The sequence below is a fragment of the Watersipora subatra genome, chromosome 1 (genome assembly GCF_963576615.1).
Source record: "Watersipora subatra chromosome 1, tzWatSuba1.1, whole genome shotgun sequence".
NCBI lineage: Eukaryota > Metazoa > Bryozoa > Gymnolaemata > Cheilostomatida > Watersiporidae > Watersipora > Watersipora subatra.
Genome location: NC_088708.1, coordinates 18,357,685 through 18,379,032, shown reverse-complemented (window position 1 = coordinate 18,379,032; position 21,348 = coordinate 18,357,685). Strand labels below are relative to the sequence as shown.

General features: G+C 37.8%; 1 protein-coding gene across 1 annotated transcript; it reads right to left on the bottom strand.

Moving 5' to 3' along the window:
- Positions 1–28: 28 nt before the first annotated feature.
- Positions 29–20,561, bottom strand: LOC137386017 (amyloid-beta precursor-like protein). Its single transcript, XM_068072664.1, has 14 exons — positions 20,456–20,561; positions 18,452–18,564; positions 17,572–17,860; positions 16,659–16,882; positions 15,445–15,653; positions 12,030–12,162; positions 10,794–10,915; positions 6,645–6,799; positions 5,510–5,675; positions 4,000–4,219; positions 3,277–3,380; positions 1,744–1,855; positions 1,324–1,472; positions 29–551 (listed from the first exon to the last, which is right to left on the bottom strand). Exons 2-14 carry the CDS (start codon positions 18,480–18,482, stop codon positions 501–503), a joined length of 1,965 nt encoding a protein of 654 aa, XP_067928765.1. The 5' UTR covers positions 18,483–18,564; positions 20,456–20,561; the 3' UTR covers positions 29–500.
- Between the last annotated feature and the right edge of the window lie 787 nt (positions 20,562–21,348).

The following is a 21,348-nucleotide window of genomic DNA, read 5'->3' as shown; positions in this document are numbered from 1 at the left end:
TTTTATAACAACTGGCAAGAGGAAGTCATAGTTTAGACTCTAATAATTTATTAAGTTGATTTATATTACACATACATAATATATATCACTATGTAATTTTAAACGCTATTATAATAGAGTCACAATGAGAGATTTTATGTGTGAAAAGAGTGAGATACACTGCACTGCCAAGTTGCTCATTCAGACTAGTGTACATTATACAGAGTGGCGTAGAGTTTACGATTACCGAAACATGATAATACGAAAATATGTGTAGAAATATATGGGTAAAAGCTGCATGCTAAAATATATGCCAAAAAATTAACTTTCATCTAATCCTAACAGCGCATTACAAAACATTTCCTTTTACTAAAATTGATGGCAGTAACATAGGGGCGCAACTGCAAGCAGACGATGGAAATGTCTCCTGCATGGTGGATGCTGCGGTATGGCTGTAAGTAGGTTAGTGGAGTGTAGATGTAGAGATTGGTAGAGAGGATAGGAGCGGGGTGGCTTTACATTTATATGCCTTGTTTCTCAAGATATTTGTAGGTTGGGTTCTCATATCCACTCTGCATAACATCATAAGATACATTTTGGATAGTATGCAAACAAAAGAATGGTTAAGCATTATAATTATGAGTTGGGGAAACATACAAGACTTGGGAAGAACTACTAAAGATTTGACTACAGTGTAAATATTTATAATTTCCAAGCATAGTTCATTCATACCATTATCACATCTGTTGGTAGCAAGTTGGTTCAATCACAAATGATGTTTAAACCGCAGACGTGCGTACATTGAGCAATAGCAACATAAATGCTTCTCAGAGAGCTTAATGAGGAAATGTGTGTCATATAAAATTTGAAGAGCCGTTGATGTCAATTGCTATTCGCTGATGAACACAATCGTTTCGGTGCCAACCATAAGGACTTACAAATGACAGATGGATGTTACCTAACCATATTAGGTAACATCCATCCATGTTTGTTTCTATTCAATGACCAAAGCTTGAAGTATTGTGATACATGAAATAATACTGTATATATATATATATCTATATAACCACAGCCTACATATACCATCAAACATACACATACGAAGATACTTTGTTATCGTAAAATCATTATAAAATGCATCAAATATGTTCATACAAATACAATGTACTTCATTTCATTTACTAAATTATAAAATTAGTATAAAAATCTTGCCGTTGAAATGTTAACAGAATACAGCATAATGCTTATTTTGCATTTTAAAAGCTACCTTTGAATTCAGGTGAAAGTTGAGTCTCCTAGGACTCCAAACCTGTTAGCAAACTCGGAACATAACTTGGAACATACCTGCATGCTGGCAATGTGCTTATCCTCAGCTGACATGTTGTCCTCAACTGAGACCTCCAGATAGCTCTCCTTTGATGGTTTATTGCCCTCAAGCTTTCTCTTAACAACAGCAACAGCTAGCACAACTACTGCCAGACCGGCTATGACTCCTGAAATCATGTCAAATGCTACTAACAACATGCTGGCCGGACACCTAGACATCTATTACCTAGCACCTCAACCCACACAATTAGTCACACAATAGTTCACCTGTAGAAGTAAAACAACAATTATCTGTTATGACGATTGCCCTAGCTATTCTAGTACAGCTATTCTATAGCCTAATAAGCGTAACATAAGCTACAGCTCAGAACTTCTCAAAACATCAGAACTTTCATCGCAGCATAATAGCTTGTCGACTATAGCGACAATATAGCTTACCAATAGCAATGCCAATGCCAGCTCCGGCTGAGATACTTGAAGAAGAGACAGACATCGAGCTAAAGGAGTTAGAGTTTACTGCGAGTCCGATACCTTTAGCCATGTGATTCACCTAAAACATACAAAGGGTAGGTTATTCCTGAAGACCTGGCCACTATTCATTCCCTAAAGACTATCATTTCTTTATGAAAAAAGACAATGTTAACAATGTTTGGTTGTTAACAATGTTAACAACCAAACATTGTTAACAATGTTTGGTTGCAGCTGCACCCAACCATGATCACATCTTTTGGATGTTTCGTACGAGTTGCCAAGCGTTTCATGGAACAACTTAAAAATGTTGGTATATAAGCTTCTTCATGACAAGAGAATACATCCTGAAGAATAAACCATGAAAACATGACAAAACAGTTCAAGGGTGACAGAAAGGGTTGAGTCAGTGTCATGGGTTATTAGTTGTAGCGATACACAGTACAAACTATACTCCCTCTGTGACCGTTTTACAATGACGAAGAATTAGGTTGATCAGTTTTAAAGAGAGAACTCAACTGTGAGGCCTGGTTCAGACCGATGCCTTATGTACATGCAGCGCCCTGCTAAGCAAATTTATGCAGGCGTGCGATTGATGTGCCAATCGCTATGAATCGCTATGAACCAAATAGCTATGAAATCGCAGGGTGGTGCAAATAAATCTTGCGCACACTCCACAAGAACATTGTCCTGCGCGGCCGTGCATAGTCGTGGGTTCGCTACGCTAAGGTTGGTGTGAATCGAGGGCACCACTTAATTTTAGGCTCATGTGGTTTTGACCCTCCACCGCAAAAGAGATGAGTCAAGGACCTTGTTCGTTTACTAACAAATTAAGGTCTTCGTTTTCACGTTTGTTGTAATTATTATATCATGTATGAATATGGAGGATTTTGTCACTGTTGATGAAATACAATTTATGGAAAAGATATGGAATATCAAGGTTTTTTAAGACAAAAGCATTAAACATTACAAAAACAAAAAGCTACTAAAACAATCCTCTGGGACTTACTTGCTGCCTGTTTTCTTTTATTGAATCTTTTTAACCATATAAACGTTGCAATTCATCATTTTTGTCTGTTGCGAAGTACGCTGTTGCTGACGCTAGTAATGATATTACATGATTTCTTGAAACTGACCAAAATACAATTTGTGTGAAGTCGTGCGCTCTTTGCGAATAGCTGTATCATAACTAATTGAAGACAACTGCTTGTGCGAATTGAAACGCATGATTGATTATCCAAAAATATTTGTCTGAACCAGGCCTTACAAAGGGTGCTTTTGACAGTGTTTCTTGGACTATAGATACGCTGCCTTTGTTTAACTTATTGTACCGATGCCATTTATAGTGCTGCTATCATGTATTAGCATCCCTTGAATAATGTTTTTGTCATTGTTATTGATCAAGTACTTGTTTCATGCGTGATTATTGTTCAATCTTCTCTTTACATCCGCGTAGTGCTATATCGACTGTCTGAAAGACGAGAATGTCGTAAATCCGCATACCTTAACCTGAGGAGAGATCGCTTTTTGTCCATAGGCAGGCTCATTTTTTATCTTACCATCAGCATCAAAGACCTTAACTGCTTTCACTGGCTCGATCAGCTTCTCTGTACAAACAATACCTCCATCAGTAACGGAAACATTCTATGGAAACATTCTATAACGTTCAGTGATGGAAACATTCTAACATATACACGAGTTGTGAAAGGAAGCCTACTATTACGAAGCTCTGTAAACAATGAATTACAGAGAATTACGCTAATTTAAAATCTTTATAAAAACATTTATAGAAGGGTTAATGATACTAATTGCTGCTGAGTATTGAGATAGCTGAGCATTGAGATAGCTAAGCATTGAGATAGCTGAGCATTGAGATAGCTGAGCATTGAGATAGCTGAGCATTGAGATAGCTGAGCATTGAGATAGCTGAGCATTGAGATAGCTGAGCATTGAGATAGCTGAGCATTGAGATAGCTGAGCATTGAGATAGCTGAGCATTGAGATAGCTGAGCATTGAGATAGCTGAGCATTGAGATAGCTGAGCATTGAGATAGCTGAGCATTGAGATAGCTGAGCATTGAGATAGCTAAGCATTGAGATAGCTAAGCATTGAGATAGCTGAGCATTGAGATAGCTGAGCATTGAGATAGCACACTGACTGGGCACAATCATACCTTCACCATTAGTTGCTAGTAATGATATTGGCCAATATTGGAACCTGCTTACCTTTGGCAGCAAAATCGGCAGCATACTGTTTATACATTCCCCTAGTTGGTGGCTGGCTAGTACCAGGTTGGCTAGTACCTGGTTGGCTAGTCGCTGGCTGGGCTGGCTTGTTTACTAGCACTTTAATGACTGGCTTTGGTTTCCCTGACTTATCAGGGTATGCCTTGGAATCAGCATCCTTGGCCTCAGCAGGCTTGGAGTCAACAGCAACTCTTGGTGGCTGGAAATATAGTAGCAGTAAGAGATAGTTTTCATTCTTTATCAGTTGGAGTAATTATTTGTTTCATTTTATCATTTCTAGAATAGGTAAGTCTGGTGAATCCAAGCAATGTGTTAACATACTGTAACTAACACGCTGCAGTTAACATGCTGTAGTTGATACGTTGTGCTAACATACTGTAGCTAACACGCTGTGTTAACATGCTGTAGTTAACACGCTGTGTTAACATGCTGTAGTCAGATTGTATCGGCCTTGCATAATGAAGTAACATTTTGTGCATCCGAGATAACCTTGAACCAGACGATAAGTGGCTCCATAGAGGTAACCAAGTTAGATGCCAAAATATAGTGAAACCGTTGCGCAAGAGGCAAAAATGGCTGTAACAAGAGGCTAGTGCCCTTAACTTCGTAATAAGAAGCAAAAGTATCCTAAAACATTCCTATTAATGTCTGTTAGATATATCATTCACCAATCAATTAAATTTACGACGTTTATGACAACTTGACTCATAAACAACTTGACTCGTGTGCCACTTGCGTTTTAGTGCAAATGAGAGGACTTGGAAGAAGTTTGACTAGAAGTTCTCAACATAGTAAGCCGTTTAAACGTAAACATTGTTAGTGTGAAAACATGAATACTGTCTTATCTAATGTACTCTGATGAAGCCTCACTGAAGGCTAGGATCAGTATACTACCAAAAATGGAGAGGATAAACCATTGACGAAATTGCCAGTAAATCAAGGCTCGAAAAAGAAATGAGTAATAGGGCTAATAATGGGAGCAAAAAAAATGAAAAGGGGGAGTAGGGTAAGGACCTGATCACAAGAATATAGAAAAAAGGCAGAGATTAAAAGACGAAAGGTAAAGGAGATTGAGGACAAAGAGAGAGTGAAGCGAAGGAGAGAGTGGAACGAAGAGGAGGATGGAACGTAGGGGAGGGTGGAACGTAGGGGAGGGTGGAAAGTAGGGGAGGGTGGAACGTATGAAAGGGTGGAATGTAGGGGAGGGTGGAATGTAGGGGAGGATGGAACGTAGGGGAGGGTGGAACAAAGGGAAGGGTGGAACGAAGTGGAGAGTGGAATGTAGGGAAGGGTGGAACGAAGAGGAGGGTGGAATGTAGGGAAGGGTGGAACAAAGAGGAGGGTGGTACGATGGGGAGAGAGAAGACGGAGGAGAGAGAAGACGGAGGAGAGAGAAGACGGAGGAGAGAGAAGATGAAGGAAGATGGAGGAGATGGAAGACAAAGAAGAGAGATGAGAAGGGAGGCAGTGTAAAATGGTGTGAACATACTTTGGTCACACGCTCGGCCAGCAGCTCATCCTTCAAGGAGCTGATGTATTTGTTGATGTCATTGAAAGTTCTTGATCTCCAGCTATCAACTTCATCAAGAATTTCTTTCTTCATACTGTCGCTGTCGAGCATGTCCAAGAGCCCTATGCTCTGGTTGATACGAGCACTATCAACAATAACAGGTTTTGCCCTAAATTCAAGCATACTCTAGCCATCCGCTTACATTTTATTACCATAATTCAAAATGGCAAATTGCTTTGTTTGAAGATTATATAAAATATGAACAATGAGAACATATAGGTCTAGAATCATGATGAATCAGTTCCGTAATACCAACTAACATAAATTAAATTGAGATTAATTACAAATTTCTCTGATAAAAAAAGGAAGAAATGCAAAAAAAAAAGATGAGAGTCATTAGTCAACACTGTAGACATTTCATTAGCCATTACCGCATGACATAGTTGCTTGGGTGTATTGTGTATTAGATTAGCTGTAAGACCTTAACTTACAGGACTGTATCTATATTGCATTGTTTGAGCATATAAATATATATCGCCGTCTGCTTTCAAGCCTGCTCACGAGCATAAAAGTTCTCACGCAAGAGCCATTTGTACAGGAAGTCAAATAGCACAAAAAGCCGAGTAAGAACACATCTATCAACACATATTTCAAGTGTTGCTTTCAAACGAAAATAACATGAAATGTCTAGTGAATTTGAGCGGTCGAATTCAAGTTAAAATAAGAGGTTTATATCAAAAGCAGGGGAAAAGGGAAATACAAGGGATACTAATATGTTAGAAGTAGGTTATTTCATATAACATTTGTCTCTAACAATGGGTTGTTAGTAAATGAGAGACTGAAAAAAGCGACTGTTTCTTTGTGATAACATTTCAAGTTTAACATTTGCATCAAGCTTTGAGAATAGGTACTATATTATCAGCAGTTGCTTTTACATATGATCTAAAGCTATGAGCAGTAGCTCTAAGTATGACTAAAGGATAGCAGTAGTCAATTTGTATGACTAATCATCTACAAATAAAACCAAAGAATGAGAAGATAATTGCATCATTTTATGATGTATGATTGCTGATTCTAAAGCACTTGACAATCAACTTTAACCAAGGTTCTCTACCTGATGAGAGTGAGATGAGTGAGGGTGGCAGGAAGCAAGTCACGACCTTGCGCTGCATCACGGTCTCTGATCTTAGTGTAATGACTAACGCAGTGTTTCTTGTCTTTTTCTTCAATGCTGATATACCTCATCAACAGCTTTGTTATCTGTGCAGGCTGAAAGATACAAACAAGTTGGCTTGAACAGACATGGGTGAAAGTAAGCTGAACAGGTAGAATGGGGAGTTACTGAGAGCGGCTAAGAGATGGCGTCTAAAGTAGATAGAAAGGGTAACTACTACCTTGGATAGTATTGCTAGCAAACGGAGAGAAGGAATCAGTTTTGTTGATGAAGCAAGCGGTAAGCTGGTGTAATATTAAGCAATACGATCAATATTATGATGAATTATAGATATGTTAGAGCTACTGACAGAATTAATCATGTGATAACAAGATGGCTCCCAAGAGAGGGAAGATACAATGCAAGGGTACGGTACTAACTGCTTCTTTACAGAGTTAAACCGAGGCTAATGAGAGAGAGAGAGAGCACTCATGTCAATGTTAGAATGTCTCCCGTTTGACAATTTGAGAGGCTGGTCAATGGTATAAACTACACGCAGCCAAAACTTGCTGCTTTTGACCAGACGTGCTTCATTCAAGCCATGCGCCGGCTCATGGAAACACAAAGTCTCGTTTCCATAGCAACTGTATGATGCCAAACATGAACAGGCTGCTCTTAACAGCTTCATATCTTATTCCAATTCACCAACTGAAGAAAAATTGCTAAAGCTAAAAAAGAATGTGCAATTTCCAAAGGTAAGTGTAAACAAATTCGCAATTTATAATCATTGACTAGGTGTGGGGCTTTATACTACATAGTGGTACCATAACTTGCTTTGAGACCTTGAGCAACTGAAATGGTGCGGTGCTGGACCACCACTATGACAATGGAACCAATGGAACTATGACAATGCTATTAATATTCTCTTCATCAGCCCTAACTTACGAAACTGAAAGCTTTGTGTATGTTTTTTCTTAGTTTACTGTGTCTTTTAAATATTTAAAGACTTTTGCTTTGGATGCTTATGCAAATTCTATACATTAACAGCATTTTGAAAGGTTTAATCAGACCTTCATCTTAAACAGATAAGGTTAAAATGCAGAGAAATATACCAGAAACATAAAAGCGAATTTAATGCTTCAAATATGCAAATGAAAATGCCAGATCAATAAGAAAAAAGACTTCTACTGCATGATAAACAATTGAAACGGAGCCGATGCTACTGCGTCGCTATTAGCAATGGCACCAGAGAAAACAGGATGGTGTTGGCTGTTTGTTGGCTGTTTGTGCACCTGTGCAGGTGCAGCGGGTGAAGTGCGTGTATCAATCGTGTCAAATGTGAATGTTATGAGACTAAAGATAGAATACTGGTTGCACGTGACTAGCGACTCTATAGTTGTCTAGCCTTCCATCTATTTATGAAGAGTTCATGATAAACTAGTTTTTCATATAAAGCGACTCCAGGTGACACCCTTTCCACAGAGACATACATGTAGGTGAAACCAATAGTTTAAAGACTACCAGAGAAGAACTGGTCACCACAATTACTTGTCAAGAAACTTGTATATAATCTAATCTAGAGCTGTTGGAATAGTTGAACACTAGATCAAAATTTTAGAGAACATACCGCTCCACTAGAAGAAGAACAAAGAGAAATAATGGTCCAAAAAGTTGTGAGAGAATCTGCTTAGCCGAGTGATCCCAACCACGTGTAACATTTGTTTTAAAATTTGATCAAGTACAGACACAAGCGCTGAACCAAAGACCTGCACTGCATTTACAATAAATATGCAGAAATGAACGGGCTTGACGAATAACACATACTTTTGAGTGGCTGGCGAATGGGTGAAGGTATATTTACGGTAACCTAGTCTTGGTTGTCAGTTCAAACAAAAATGTTAGTTAAACTACTACATCTACTTCATTTAGTAAACAATCTAAGAGGAAACGGGTGCATTTTTAAGCGCTTGCAGCCGACTTCATCTGCGGCTGACATTACTTTGGGCCATTCTTTGAACATAGCAGAGCGGTCATCTTTGAACTCCTTGCCATTGTTTTGTAACATAATTTAAAAATATATGTCTATAATTACTGCAGGCTATTAACTCTTTTACACCGTAAGACAATGATTTATTTGTCTGTGACTATCAAACGCAGCGTTGACTAACACCGAGTACTTGCGGTAACAAAACAAAAACTATCCAACTAAACTTGATATGCAGCACCCAATAAAACAAGAGCCTGAGCAAACTGACGCCATGAAACGTCAACAAAACAGCCAAAGAATACCAGCTAACCCTTTAATCTAAGTTTCGTAAGAATTTAAGGCTGATGAAAAAACTAGGTGTAAATAGCACTGCTGGTATATCAGTAGTGAATCTGGCTACAAAAGCATTGAGATAACACTTTGCAGCAATCCTATATAGTCGATACGTTATATAACAGTCCTAGGTATTAGTAGATGAAGAATGACTATCAATATGTATAAATATATAAATCTCAAAGTGTGTTTATGTGTGTGCGTAGTTCAGTATGTCCAGTTATGTCCAGTTATAGCCATATAAATCTTGGAATTAAAATCTCACATCCTGCTGGATTTGAACCTACGAAGATTGCAACCACAAGTTTGTAAATCCAATTGTCTAACTACGAGTATACGAAGGCTCTTACAGTTCATAGCTCTTACTATATCCTGTATACACCCTTTTCTCGATTGCCCACGCTAAATGTGGTATTAATTCAAGCTTTATGAACTCTATTAACTCTATGAAACATGATGCTTTTTTGTCCTCGCTGGACTAGGATGTCAACAATAATTTCTCTCGCAATTAAAATTTGGCGATTGTATTTCAGTTCAGCGTCACCCATTATGGTAAAATCAGGTTCGCAAACAGATAAGTGATAAAATTATGTTACAAGTTTTCTAAAATGCCTACTAAAACTTCCTTCACATATGTTTATAGTAAGCTAAATTTATATATGTTAGATTCAGCGTTTATGTTACACGTCTGTCTTGAAGGTAAGAACTCTCCACGTAGTACATTGTATTGTTACATTTTTTTGCAGATCATAACCACAAAATGCACTAAAATTATTGTAAGTAAATATAGTTACTAAGGTTAACATATTGTTTTGTTACTATTTTTTAATGATGATTTTGAAGATTTTTACCAGGCAATGATTGCATTAGATAATTACCACGGGTTTGTATACCCCTCTATACGTCTATACAATATTTTCGCCTTATGATGCCAACACTGAAACGAACTAAAAGAAGTACTAAACGAACTAAACGTAGCAGAACAGACTATATTTAGCCATTACTTGCTAATGATGTCACATTTACATTTAATTAAAGACTTCTAGAATTTTATTTTGCCTCATTATTCATTTCAGCAAAACACTCCTTTCGTGATATGACATTTAAAAGTTACAATTGTTTGAAAAAGTTTGAAAACCTTTACAGCTGTTTTCTTTTTTCTCTTAATTTATTTGAACTGCAAAAAAACACCTTTCTCGTGATATGAATTTTAAAAGTGAGAATGGTAAATGTTGTATATGTTAACTAAAATAAAAAATTTCTGCAGAATGACTTTATTACCCAGACGATGCCGGGCATTCAGTAGTTATTGTATAAACTCATGGTATAACAGCTGGATCACAACCAGAGCTTGTGAAAAGAAATACTTTCAGGAGAGCTTTTGGCATGTGCCAGAGTGGGCTAAGCCCGAGTGGCTAGGTTCATATGAGATAAAATGATGCAGACATTTGTTATTTAGGCTGATGGAAGTTATGCTGACAAACACATGGCTGCTTTATATACAAAGATCATTGAGACAACTAGCCCTAAGTGATCAGCACACTTTGTTTTACTGCACAAAGCTACACTTTGCAGTTACGCTGATAATAATGACCAGCGATACCCAAACTCTTACAGCAACTGTAGTTCAATACTGTATTGAAATTCAACAGCTTTTAGTACAATTTAACATTTATTCAATCGATGACTTAGCCTGAGATCTACTAATCAGCATGCCCCTGCACATCATGCAACAATGGCAAGTGGCAAGTACCGACTCACCAGACTATCTAACAATATCAATTACTAACCTCTGGCTGATCAGCTTCCAGCTCTGTCATGAGTTTCTCAATAGTTTTTCTCTTCTTGGAGTCGAGACTGGACTGAACATGCTGCTGGTGAACAGCGTCTAGCTGCAGCACTTTGCTGTCAGCTGCAAAATTGTAAGTGAGAATTCCTAAGTGATACTGTACCGGTATGGTTGAACATGAAAAGGGAACGCAAACAGTGGATATGCGTGCAATTGTGATAACAAAAAGGTTCATGTGAGAAAAAGGTGAAAATGTTAATATGAGTATGACGCTCATATACCCAGAGAGGAACATAAATAGAGCTGTTCCTCATGATTCCATTAGCTTATTAGGGTTTAGCCTAGCCTGTCTTGACAAACTATTGTTTTTGCGTAGTTGTCCCCCGTCGAGCGGCGCGCAACAACAGCTTGTCACAAGACGTACTGCACCTGATGCATCAGCTGCACTTATAGGGAGTTGTTCTCTTCTGTCTACGTGGCTTGGCCGCGATGTTATGTCGGTCGCTCCATTGGTAATCATAACGGATTTCACGCAAAAATTTATGTAGAAAAAAAAACAAGATTACAACGTTTAACCAAAGACCAGTTTCTGTGATGAACTTTAGTAGAACTTAAGAATAAAATAAACTTAAAATAAAATCCATAAGAACAAATAAAACTGACTGATACAAAAATAGAAATAAAACTGACTGAGCGCACAAATAACGACATGTTTTTGTGCGCTCGAGAGATTTTTGTTTAGTCGCTGTTGTTGCCTAAGTTCTCAAATTCTAATAAAGTTTACTGCAGAGAGGGGTTGCCAGTTAAACGTTCTTATCTTAATTTTTCTACATAAATTTTTGCGTGAAATCCATTATGATTACCAATGAAGCGACCGGAATAACATCGCAGCCAAGCCGCGTAGACGGAAGAGAACAACTCCTTATAAGTGCAGCTGATGCATCAGGTGCAGTATGTCTTGTGACAAGCTGTTGTTGCTCGCCGCTCGACGGGGGGACAACTACGCAAAAACAACAGCTTGTCAAGACAGACTAGGTTTAGCCATACTAAACTGATCTTTCGTCAAATTGGTAGAGTCGGAACACAGAAAATGACATTTCATGTGTCAGGCTATAGGTATAATCACAACAATGACAAACTGTTACAATATCTCTTACAATAACTAGACAACAATTTACTGCTATGACTTATGGCCATTTACAAGTTCAGTTGGCCTATGTCTAATTCATGCACTTACCTGTTGCCTGCAAGGCAAAATACTCTTTCTGAAATCTAGGAGTTATCTCCTTGTTCATGAGCTCAGCACCCTTAGGATCCGTCTCCTTTAGGCGCAGCACCCTTGTCCGTGCCTCGGCCCACTCCTGCATCAGCTACAACATGAGGGCAGTGAACAAATTAAGATAAATAAGAAAATCTTTAAGTGAAACCTACCTAATGGCTCAGGATTTGATGTCACACTGGTGAGAGACAAAATTTCGAAAAAAGCACGCCTTAGCTAATGTGGTGGATCAAGACTGCAGTCTGACTGCAGCAATAAAAATAGGTACGAATGGACAAGACGACCTACACCTACAAGTAGTGGGCCCTGCAGAGGACCACGAACAATTGAAATTACTTGAAAAGGGTCGCTTGCCGCCATAGCACAACTTTCATCTAGCACTAGCACACACTCACTTCTCCTGACCAAGCCTGTAATTAGTCGCCCATTCAACCCTTAGTAATCAAGTGGAACATCGATAAAAGGCATGGAGACTCAAGTGTGTATACAATGTCACAGAACAGCTGCTGTGGCTCACCGTGGCAAGCATCGACTAAACAGACAGACCTAAACAATCAGATATAGTAACAATGACTGCAGCAATATAAAGACTAGCTAGCACCATAATCACTAATGTTATATGCTACGAACTTTTGTTGTATTAATCATCTTCGTGGCATGTAAATGGTTTCAAACGTCACATATTTAATCTTTCAAAGTGATTAAAACCTCCGATTCAAAGAGTATATTTTTTAAAACATTGTATCAACAACGAAGTAGGCCCTACTGCGTATGATGTAAACATCAATATTCGTATTATTGCATAAATCTTTGCGATCGGAGGTTGGATTTTAATCGTCTACATTGGTGACGTCTTTACAGCATCCCTACGCAGCTCTGTTTTCAATGCACGTGTTTTAAAAATACATAATGTATTTTTAAAACACATGCATATGTATTATCTCCAAATTTGAAAGAAAAATTTCTCACGCCTTTTGCCCTTGAACGCATTTTAATAGTGTCAGCCGTGATATAAAATATCTGATATGATCTATATATGTAGCTGAAAACGCAACAGGATAATATAGAAAACACGGAATTGTGTGATAATTTCTTCATAGCAAGTAAACTCGTCAGTTACGAACAATTGGGAGTTGCGCAACCACCCCTGCATATCATGTAAATACGTCTTCCTCATTTCTACAATCAAAACCACAACTTCGAAGCTCAAAATTTTGTAGCGTGTAACACTAGTGAATGATCTGCTGTCCGATCTGCCATCCATACTATCATGAATTAAGCCAAATGAAGGAAACCAAATATTTATTTAACGCATTGGCTTGCATCCCTCACTATAGTTTGAGATTTAGCTGGACAACAAGTTGACCTATTAGGTCTCTTAGCTTTTAAGGAGAACAACAGCAATAAATTGTGTCAAGCTATTTCTCAGGATTACTAACAACTCGTGAGTGACATCATATTAAGACTGGGGCAATGCTGGCGGCTATTAGAGTAATCTAATAGCTGCGTTTCGTTTGGAGAGACTTGTATTGTGAATTGAATCAATTACTGATATTACTCACTCCCCAGACTACACTGGCTAGTAGTCACAACTCGCTGTGTAATCCCTTCAGCTATATTCACTAGGAGGAAAAGTCACACTAGTAGCAGCGGAATAAGTTAGCAGTTCATCAACCTTAAAGATTTAGAAGTTGCCATTCGCACCCATGCCAGTAGCATTTTTATAAACCTTGAGGAGAGGGAGACTGTCTGATACACAAGAAGCAATGACAAGATGACGTACAGAAACTTGTCGCCATGTAGTTTCTAATCGTAATGAGGTCCTGACGTACAGTGGATATCCAGCAGAATATTACTTGATTGTAGAGGGACAAACAACTAAACATAGGATAGGTACAAACTATGACCTTAACAGTAACGAACAGGAAGTGAGTTTCCTCCTTGGATTCGCTGCCAGATTTGGTGTATTCTAGCGTGCCAATCCATAATTAGGCCAGCCGTGTATTCCAGTTAGAACAAAAATATTGTTGACAAACGATATCCAAAACCCTTTTCCAAATAAATGGCAGAGGTGAAAGTAGAGGTGTAAAACCAGGAAATCTATCTATGAGCTCATATCAATAAAGGCACGAGAGAAGATTCACATATCGCTAGCAATAGATGAATAGGAAGGTGATCAAACAGGATTGTCCAGAGATGCGGAGACATGCTTCGCGGTTGCCATAGCAATCCCTCCAGTATTCACTAACCCTGTTGAAATATAACCTAGTTCCGTTACACGCCAGAGTGGACATATTAACAATCTATAGGTTGGCTAACAAGCACACTGAGAGTTATACCTATGCTGTCCGTGTTATGTCTACGTGTTATGTCTAAGATCCAAAAATTTCAGTTCAAAAACTGAGCAGTTCAATATAATTATCTATAGTTCAATATAATTATCTAGCATCGAACGGTTTTCAGTCAATATTGTGCACAGATCTTGAACCTTTTTGTCCGTTTTATGACTTTAAAATAGTGACAGAAGCTGATGTTTGGCCAAAATTACACAGATATTGTTCAAACCCAATCTGTAATGTTATCTGCTAATGTTAATGCAATACTGTTCGGTAATCTTCACGTGTTTCAGAAACAAAGACCGACTAGTGAACCCTTTTTACATATGGGTGTGAATAGCTATACATAAACAACCGTGTCAGTGATCAATTCAAATCTATATACATGTATTTCCTATATGTTCATTTGACCAGGCTTTTGCAAAAACTGCAGAAAGTGAAAAAATATTCACAACAGACTAGGTCCAAATATACCTTGGTTCTTAAGGTGAAATCAGCCAATCCTACGCACATGAAATGGCTCACTATTTTACTGGTATTTGTTCCATTTAAAGATGAGCTTAAACAATATTTTTGTAGATTTTCGAGGATCTGACTGCCCGGATGTTTCAAGATTAACCCTTTAAACCCTAACGGCCAGTTCCCCAGCACTGAGTAGGGTGTGTCAAAAACCCTAACGGCCGGAAAACCCGGCATTCACATGGCTCTGTTTACAAAAGCTATTTCTAAGTAACAGCGTAAACCAATCGAATTAATTCTTGCAGTCTGAGCTATTCAGCCGTGATCACGTTTTGTCAATTTTAATCTTTAAACATTCTGGCAGTCAGGCCACTTCAAACATCAAAAACAATCACAAATGATAGAAGAACACTGTTAAATAAAATAAATATTTTTAAAATAAATTTTTTATTCTATTAAAAATACTTTTTAATAAAATCTAAAATCTGTTGCAAGTTCATCTTGAAGAGGGTGACCTAGCAAATGGTAATATTTTAAAACATGTGGAATGCAACGAGCAATTTGTACAAAACTCTCACCTTGGTGATCTTATCATGGTTGTCTTTCGTCAACTCCTTCTTGGCAAGTTCAAAAGCATCGTGTTCGTTGTCCATGTAGGCGTTCTCTTTCATGTGGAAATAACTATCTACTACAGTCCCCTCGTTCAACTTTGCTGAACTCTGCGCAGGTTTCACATCAACTATAATCTTTGGCTTATCAACATCGTCAGAGCTGGTTGAGTTGGACTCTGGAAAGGACATCGGAGCGCCGATATATATAATCAACAAGCTGTTAAAAAACTTCTACACTGTGCAGCAAATGTCAATGACAATACAGTGAACGGAAGGATATAAGGGCTGCAAGTTGGTGACCTTACAAGTTGGTGACCTTACAAGATTTCTGTCTGTCTGAACTAAAACTGTAACTATTTTCATAATTGTTAATAATTTCTTCTCATGGCAATAAACTCATGATTTCATCCAAACAGTGAACAAACAAAGGCATGCCACAGCAAACAAAATATCCTTCCACCTTAAAAAACATCTCCTTTCCACCTTATAGGACTACCTTATACTGCCGGCGGCACTGATTAGGTTCTCTCAATCTTGCGTAAACTTTGGTATACGCATGAGCACACGCATGAGCGCACCGTGTAATTACAGTAATTATGCAGGAGCTTTGAATGACAAAGATGAAAATTGTTTAAGGTCAATTTAAGCAGAGACAATGGTGGATTCCTAGGAAGAGAACTAGCTGCTAGGGTTACCGCTGCCCTGACAGGTGCTAGCAGGAGAGTCTAACCTACTGAGCAGATACAATTATATACTAAGAGTTTTATCAGGGCTTGAGTGAAAGGACAGACAAAGAAAATCCATTAGCACTACTGGTGAGCTAACAAGGTTCTGTCAGTCTAATTATATGGAGACTGGAATAACCTTTTGTCACGGAATAACAAGGTTTATGAATTAGTTAATCTCCAACTAGCTCGCGTCTCCTCAGCCAACAGACAGCAGTGCTGACAATTCACTAAGAAGATCGTACATCTCCTAATTCTTCAATAAACAAGTTATTTTCTTGGGAATTTTAAGCTGACTGCTCAATGGTCGCCATTCATGTACAAAACTAAACTGACTTGCGTATATGAATATTAACATAAGAAAACTATGATAGCCACGCAAAGGTTTGATTTGGTCAAACCTTTTTATTCTGATTGACCAATTTGAACCGTGACAGTGTGAGGGTCTAATCTTACCATCTGGGCAGCAGACATACTCGACGCCTGTGAACAAGTCTGTCCCGCATGGCAATAACATGGCAAAGCTGTCTGTTTTCATGTGCTCAATTCCACGGCATGCCTTGTGGGCGACATCGCTCCACCAGTCGAATCCATGGCACTGCTTGGGCTGATGCACGTGATCAAATGTACAGTCGGTTGGAACTATTAGAGCATCACTTTGGAATGGTCCAGTCAGACACCTGCAGAGAGATCAATACACCTAATAGAGATAATGGCAAGAGTGAACTTTAGTTACATGTACATTGTACAGTACATGAAGCCTGTGTACTGAGGTGTGACTCGACTGCCCTTTCCAAGGGAAGAGGGTAGAGATGGAAAAGATGAGAGCTTAAGCGGTGTAGGTTTATGAGAGCAAAGGAATGTGTGTGTGCATAGAAACACATTGTAAGGAGAGAAGACAGCCATATTAGCGACTGAGTATGACTGGCCTGAATAAAGTGAGACAAGAGAATGTGAAATGATAGACACTGTGAATAGAGAGTGACCTCAAGGGGAGACCAACTAAAATGCAATAGAAGATTAGGAGTTAGCCGCATTATCAACTGCCACCTGCGAGTTGAATGCACTGCGGCACTCGGCACCCTTGGCCCAGCAGCCAAACTGCACTCCACGAACTTTATGAAAAGACTTTAACAATAATAATCAATTAGGGGTTCATTAAAGATGAAAAGAAGCTGGCAGACTACATGGATACCCTATTACAACAGCTGCGCAATATATTATGACACAAACGGTGCAGACTTGAACAATATTCAAGTTTTCTTACCAGATTCTAACGAAGGTAGCTAGTACTGAGACAGCTGTGGAAGCTTTAGAGAAGACCGATTACTATTTTCATGACCAAGCAGTGTATGAGATAGTATCTTACCGATAGGGGCGCACTTTGAAAGCCTCTGATGAGCCGCAATTCGATTTACCGAGCGAACACCAACCGGCGATACGTTTTTCTTCACTTGACTCAACGATATTTGTAATGTCGAGTGTAGGGTATGACTTCTTGCAGTAAGCTAGTATCTCACTCTTGCCCTCCATGCAGTCGGTTCGCGGATCAGCCATCCAACTGCCATCCTCATGCATGTGCATGGCACCCATGTCGCACACAAATGCCACGGATGGCTCAAACTTAGATCCGGCACACAACTGGACTGCCACCACAACTGTCAAATAAGATAGCAACTGAATACTAGATCTTAGACAAAACATGATAAGCACATGCATGTAAAAATTAGACGGAATTGTGTTGTGTCGTTGAGTCAGAAATCAGAGGAAGATTTTCCCATGCTTTCACTCAAGACTAACGGAAATGAGACCATGCACAGCGTAAACAAATACTGTTCATTATAAAAATACTATTAAGTACTCTCTAAACAGGCGAGCCGAGGTCTGAGGATATTGCATCAGGTGAGAGGGTGGACATCTTGACATTAAAGTTGGTAAAATATTGTGTAATAAATTGATCGTACAAGTTATTTGCAGTGTCTAATGACATTGTGTAAAAAGGTAATGCATATACTAAAATGAGCGATTAATTAACGACTCAATGCTCAATATAGCAGCACACGAGGGAATTGAAGAGTAACAATAACAATACATTAAACCTATAATCAAGGAAGAAGCACTTGGCCATGGCTACCACCTTCGATTCGTGATGGGAGCTAACCTGCAGAAGGTAAGTTATATGTTTGCTGAGCTAAGAATGTCATGTACTTAAGGGAGAGGACCGTAATGAGATGGTCACATATACTCACCAGCCAGAAGCAATGATGTACCTCCCTTCATCGTTTACGATGTAAAGAAGGGAAAAGCAGATGAATACGCAGATCTCTAACTTCCTTAAGAGTAATATGTGGAGATATTATGTCTACAACACAATAGCAACATAGTGGTACTAAGAGTAATATGTGGAGATATTATGTCTACAACACAATAGCAACATAGCGGTACTAAGAGTAATATGTGGAGATATTATGTCTACAACACAATAGCAACATAGTGGTACTAAGAGTAATATGTGGAGATATTATGTCTACAACACAATAGCAACATAGTGGTACTAAGAGTAATATGTGGAGATATTATGTCTACAACACAATAGCAACATAGTGGTACTAAGAGTAATATGTGGAGATATTATGTCTACAACACAATAGCAACATAGTGGTACTAAGAGTAATATGTGGAGATATTATGTCTACAACACAATAGCAACATAGTGGTACTAAGCCAATAAGCTAGCCAACTGCTTTCTTGGCAAAAGGCGTTTGGAGGTAACTCATACAAAGAAAACAAAAAAAAAATCTATAACTATGTCTAGTTTTTTGTTAGTAATGGATTTGTCATATAGATGCATGTATAATATACAAAATACAGGCACTTCACTGGTTATTGATATTATTGGCACGTGTCTGATTTTATCTCACAGATTGTCTTTTCTATGTCAATTCATCTTTCTATAGGAAGTGACCTTAATAATATTCATTACTGAGTAGATAGAGTCTAACAAGAAAAAAAATTTGAATTCAGGTACTAACAAAATTCAGGCAAATCCTGATGCTGAGTAGCCATGTTATCGCCAACTATTTTTCGATATATATAAAAGAATCTCACTCACTCTAGTCATTGTCAACAAAGCGCAACATGGACTAAAATAGAACCACAACCAATTTTCATGATAAACCTAACAACCAAGTGACAAGCTATAATTTTGTTTTAAAAGAAATATAAAGTAGGCTATTGTTTAGCTTCACAAAATCTACTATTGTGTTACCATTATATTTGACATTTATTAAAATGCTAGCATAAAACTAAGATTTTATTATTGAAATATCATGCGTCAGAGGGTTTCACACACCTACTATATAAACTCTATGATCATATATTATTTTATTCAAAAATAACTGCATGTAATGGTATATGTGAACATACCTATGTGTATTCGAATCTATTTTAAATGCCTGGTGTTACAAAATTAGGGTCAAGCCAGATATACGTGAAGCTACTTATTGTCTTAATTAGTGGGAGCTTTACAAAGCGTTACAAATGCATATAATGCCTCTTTTTCTATTAATATGTACAAAATATAAATGCTTCAAAATATTATACGCTGGCAAAATGATAGAGACTGGTTTAAACTAAACAATTTGTGCATCTACCGCATGTATCTTAACTTCTATAATAGCAGAATCAAGTTTGTTGTCAGTAAACAGACTTGCTTTGATGGTTTATTTCTTGCCTTAAAGTTTATTGCCGGAACTTATTACAACTGATTTGTGTTCTTTGCTGAACAACTACGACAATTGTCGAAGCTTACAATTTTATTTAACTACAATAAAAAATATGATTATTGGAATATGCATGATCAAAAATTGTTAACCGAGAATTTTATTTTGTGACATGAATAGACGCGATTACACTCATTAAGTAATTTTTACTAATATGCATAAGTAAAAATATTTGTTCGTTAGATATAACCATGATAGTTTTAGAATATGTTCTTGGATATTTTATGGCTACCACTCATGGATGTTTGTATGAACTTATGAATTCAACGACTGATAAATATGACTTAATATGTTACCAACAAACCTTTGATGCAACTGACAGAATTTAGAAATATTGTGCAAACAGATTTAGTAACCATCCACAATAAAGACAGTTTTTGCTATAAGTGTAACCTAAAACACAATCGATCGAAAAAGTTCCCGCTCTCATAGCTCCAACTGTTAAAAACAGTGTATAACAGTATTACTTACATTAAATCCTAGTGCCAAAATTAACGATGTTAATTTGAAATACAGACACTAAAAACCTTAGTCGCGATCTGGCGAACTACTAAGACTACAAGGACTAAGCCACCAAATTGGATGGTATGTGACGTCATACAAAGACGTCTTCTCCAGATGAGTTGAAACCAAATATATAAAAATCGTGGAAGTGTTTGATATTTTATCATGAACCATTTTAACCCTGTATCCTATACTTATATTGAGAGCCTGTTGTTAATTCCTGTCTATCTTCAAACAAATATTTATAACAGTGGTTACACAAACGACCTTCCACACAAACGACAACAACGACCTCGTTGTTTCAACATGTTTTGATTGGGCAACTTTCTTCTAACTGACCAATGAAAATATTCATTTGGATGATTGAGCGATATGAAATATCGAGTTGCTAATGTATACAATAATGGCGCTCGCGAGTTCCGCTATTTTCGAACAGTGTTCCGAATTATAAATGTTTATTTACGTCGTGAAAAAAACAATTCGCATTAAAAAGCTGGTAAGTTGCTTAATATTATAAATTTTAATAAAAATAAAGGCATAGAGGCATGTTATTGTTGAAAAACGCTCGTATTAAAACCGTTCGTATGCTCATTTTGCTTGTTGCTTCATGCAAAACCTTTTTTACACGCCAAGTATAAAATTTTGCAGTTATTTTGTTAATATAGCTAGACATTTACATGTAATTTTTGTATTTGACGGATATGAACTAGGTCTAGGTCTAGGTGTTTTAAGAACCTGTAAATCCCGAAATCGGGCAAAAGAAGGCCGTTGAGAACTTTATTTAAAAATAGTCAATAAAACATAAAATTATGGTAAGCCGCGCAAGTTGCGCGATGTTCTAGGTAAAAAACTATTCATAT